General features: G+C 34.1%; 1 protein-coding gene across 1 annotated transcript in view; it reads right to left on the bottom strand.

Moving 5' to 3' along the window:
- Positions 1-4,451, bottom strand: part of LOC106513169 (CUB and sushi domain-containing protein 1) — a gene marked incomplete in the record, with an annotated part of 415,244 nt that overhangs the window by 76,544 nt on the left and 334,249 nt on the right. Inside the window, 2 exon segments of the mRNA XM_014001862.1 lie at positions 1,838-2,032; positions 3,626-3,813. Of these exon segments, the coding sequence (XP_013857316.1) occupies positions 1,838-2,032; positions 3,626-3,813 (383 nt within the window).

Raw genomic sequence — 4,451 nt, 5'->3', positions numbered from 1 at the left:
TATTTAATTGACTGAAATTTTATAAAAGTTTAAAATCATCAACCTAACAAAGTCTCCAACAGAAGTCTATGGTCTGTATCTCACCTGAATGTGACACATGGCAGTATTTTCTTAAAAAAAGAAGAAAGAGCTGAAAAAGTAGATGAGATTAAATGACTTGATAGGCTCCATTTTCTTGCTCTCTGTGATTCATTGTGGTTTTAAAATATCAAGTCTGAGAGCAATTACCCCATTTTTTTTATTCTTCTCACCAGCTTTCATTCACAACCCACTTTCACTACTCTACTTAGGCATTATTAAACAGAGCTTTCACAGAAGCTTCATCAAACAACTGAGTTTTATAAGGTGTTAGTCTGTGTTTATGTGCGTTTGAAACTTACATCTACCTTGCTGCATTGCCTTATACTATATTAGCACACAGACACACTTTGAAAAAAGTCATTTTAATGGCATCTCGGCAGGTGTCACTTCATAGCCTCTCTGAGCTGCCAATCATCATCAGCTCAGCTTCCAAATCCTGACCAACACTAAAAAACACATACACTAAAAAACACACACTCACACACACAGACGGTTGTTGATCTCCAACCAATAAGTCTCATATTTATTTAAACAAGTTTCAAGAAATCAGTCCTWATAAACTGGCATGGCGCTGCTACCTGGTACATGCTCCACGATAACCATGCACTTATTGAGTATGACGTCTAAATTTCCATTGAGGAAAAATTGAAAYCATAGAGCTGGAAGAAAACTAAGACAAGAGGAATTTGAATGGCAAAGTTGCTGTTGTGAATCAAGCTTGATAAATTGCAGTTAGTTGTAGAAGTTGCCTGATGTGTAGAATTTATTAATGTGCRGTGCTGTGCAAAAGTATTAAGTCACTCATTTTTTTTACTTTAGCCCCAGGGTGCCAGGGTTTCTTGCAATCTTTTAAAGTTGTTTTTTTAGTTTTCAAATGTTTCCCCCCCTGTATCTGACCATTTTTAAAATACTTTTTTGTTGTGTTTTCTCTACTTTTGTTTCTTTCTTTGTTAAACTACTTAATGTTGACACAGAATCATTCAGTCTTTAAAAGGCTCAACAAATGAACAAGAGGTATGTCTACAAACAAAGTTAAGGAAACAAAAAAGCTATGAATCATCAGGCTCTGTATTACCAGAGGCCTGTCACAAAGACACATTGAATCACATTTCTTTAGTTGGATCCATGAGAAATACCAAAGGTAAAATAGTTTGACAAAAAAAAATAAAATTAAATAAAATAATTTTAGTACCAACAAGGAAATCCCCAAAGAGCTATTAGCTAAAAACTTGGCATAGTGAAGATGTTCAGAGTCTCAAGCCATTTCTCAAGTCTTTTGTCAGGACTGCTTGCTATTTAAAGAGATTATTTTCAAATACTATTCATCTGCTGCAGAGTTTTTAGACCTGAATCTTCCTTGTTTGTCCTCTACTTGTCCACCATCTTTATAGAAAATAAAATTCTTGTCAGGTTAAAGCGATATGTTCGATAGCTTTGAGCAGTTTAAGTAGTTTCAGCAATTTTCTTAGACATTTTATTTTATTTGTTTGATGTAGACTAATGATTTGACCTTTCCAACACAGAAGAACATCTTTTTCATCTTCCAGACACACATAATGTGTCCTTTTGACATGGGTATTTATGGAGAAAAAAAAAGCTCTTATCGCTCCAAGTAACGTGAAATAAACTCACTGTAACCAAATCATATTGATCATTGCTGAATGTTTGCGAAAAGGAAGTTTAGAAGCTTGTGTATCTCTTTTTAAGGAACTGATCAAAGGAAATAAACATTTGTGATTCAATGTTTCTCTCTTACCTTTACATGATGGCAGTGCCTTGTCCCACACTGGTTTCCCATCTTGTCCCATGACACACGTGATGGTGTCTCTACCCACAATTGTGTAGCCATGATGACAGCTATAGGACACCTGTGATCCTAGTTTGTAGTCATAGCCTGTTCGACTAGCGTTCATAATGTTACCAGGGTCAAAACAGGCCTCTCTGGGTTTTTCTGTGGAGAAGGAAGAAAGGTTATGCTGCTTGAMAAATGCCAAGACAAATATCAGCAACCTGAAATGGGTAGTCATATTAGAGACAGATTTATTCATTCACTTTATTTATTTATTTTGAGGGATGGTTGGTAAAAAGTCACTCTTTTATTTAAAAAACAAAAGGGAAAATGACTTATCGGAATACCACAGATGTAATGGGTGAGGGGGACTATTTTAGAAAAAAAAACTTCCTCTTGGTCCAATAGTAGCTTTCAAGATTTCGGATATGTTYTGGACATAGCCTAAAAGACAGACCTCCTCACTTATTACTTGCTGGGGTTTACAAATATATCATTTACTACTTTTCTTTCTAAAATAAAAGGGCGTCCTGTGTTGTTTGACTCACCCATGTACAGCTGTACACATTTGTAAAAACATCTTTTTAATTTCATATTAGCTATTCTTAAATGTTGTCCTTGTGTAAGAAAAAGAAACAAGCAAAAGGGAAATATGAAAACAGTGAAAGAATAATTGTTTAAAAACAGGTAAGTGATAAAAAACTATGTGAACATACTGTCTTGCAATATTTATGACTTGGCATTAAGACAACTTGTTACCCTTTTGTACTCACACCACAACAATATGAATGAGGATACACAGAGAGGTAAAGGAAAAGAAAGAGATGGTACAGGCAAATTATCAAGAGTGTATTTTAATTATAGAGATGGCAGAACACAGCAATCAAATAATGGAAAAAAAAGTTACGCAACGAACAAACAACAATAGATGAATAAGGTGGGAGAAACAAGAAGGGAAGAAAAAGAAGTCATAAAAAATTAAAGCAGATCTAGCCACCGTTAAGCTTAACAACCAAGTTCAAGATTGAGTAGGGGTATTAAATCATTAGTCACAATCTGTGGAGGTAAACAGCTCATGAACAAACCTGGAACAGCAGGTCTTTTCAACAAAAAAAAAAAAAAAATCCTTGTGATAAAGTACAAATAACAAGACTAGGGATTAAAATAGCATCCAATCTGCACATCATGCACTCATATATTGACATTTTAATCCTTAAACCTAATAAGCTGACAATTACTGAAAATAAAAAGTGTTTTGTATTTATGTGCACAGAAACATGCAGTAAGACACAAAAGCACATCTTATTCTGCAGGCAAGTCATGCAACATTGATTTGCCCCAATCGATTAACCCATCCAATAATCTCAGTCAATATCTAAAGTTAATCTGACTAACTGGAGTTTACAGCATGATTAAAATGATGGATCAGTGATTTATTGAACTGTACTGTTGGTGGTGGTTACCGCTGTTACCATATCACTAACAATATCGTCCTTATAGACTATAACTACAAACTTTTTTTTCTACAACTATTATTAGCACTAGAATTACTGCTATTATTCAACTTTTACTGTGTTTGCTGATTYATTCATGCAGGGCTATGTCACTAATTGTAAAATTTGTTGTATAGATGCTGTAATATGCTCCTCCTATTACTTTCTCTATTACCAGTAGTTGTTTTCTGGCCACTTCATGCGTCATTTGTTGTAAATTATAAAAGAGCACATTAGGGAAAAGTTTATATTTGGTAATTACCTCTATATTCAATAGCAAATCCAGACATGCCCAGCGACGCATCAGACCTGAACGCCAGGAAGAGACTGTTGCCACTGCTTTCTATCCGCTCTGGTGCCTGGTTGCCTTGGAGACTTGCTAGTAGAGGCCCATTTGAGTCTTCCCCCTCGTAGATGTGCAAGAAGTCATAACTTGGCTCCATGTTGAAACTGAGGTAGAAAAAAAAAACAACAACAACATAAGATGCTTGTTTACCCTTTCTGCAATTTTGCAAATCAAATGACTAGACCTTTCAGTCATTTACACAAACATCTATTTTCAATAAGTTTGACAATAAATGTAAGAACTGCAAATCCACGAGCAAATTATATGAAGTTTGTGTGTTTGAATTTGGACATCTGAATATTTGCTAATGTTTATGAGGTTTAAACAAATTAAGACTTTGAGAAATGCTGTAATGTGTTGAAAGGATGGAACTAAGTTGATTGGCACTAAAACTATAATAAAGTGTTTTAATTCTAATTATGGCAATTTAATCTCTATTTATATTTTTGCATTAATTTCACAAATTCATTTTTTTACATTTTTGCACTAAAAATATGTTCAACATTTTAAAAAGGAAATAAATTTAACAATGCTTTATTTCTGGTAAAGCTAATTAGTGAAATGTTAGTATTTATTTATTTTTTTACAGAACATTTGTTGGCACTCCATTAAGGGCTCTATTTTTTTGATACATTAAAACAAGCAAACATGAACAACTCTCATTTTACATTGTACACTAAGCCAGTACTACATTGGACCTTTTTCCTCACTCAAGGTTTATTTAGCATTTTTATCACCAAAA

The sequence above is a fragment of the Austrofundulus limnaeus genome, unplaced genomic scaffold (assembly GCF_001266775.1).
Source record: "Austrofundulus limnaeus strain Quisiro unplaced genomic scaffold, Austrofundulus_limnaeus-1.0 Scaffold10, whole genome shotgun sequence".
Classification (NCBI taxonomy): domain Eukaryota; kingdom Metazoa; phylum Chordata; class Actinopteri; order Cyprinodontiformes; family Rivulidae; genus Austrofundulus; species Austrofundulus limnaeus.
This window is presented reverse-complemented; position numbering and strand designations above follow the sequence as displayed.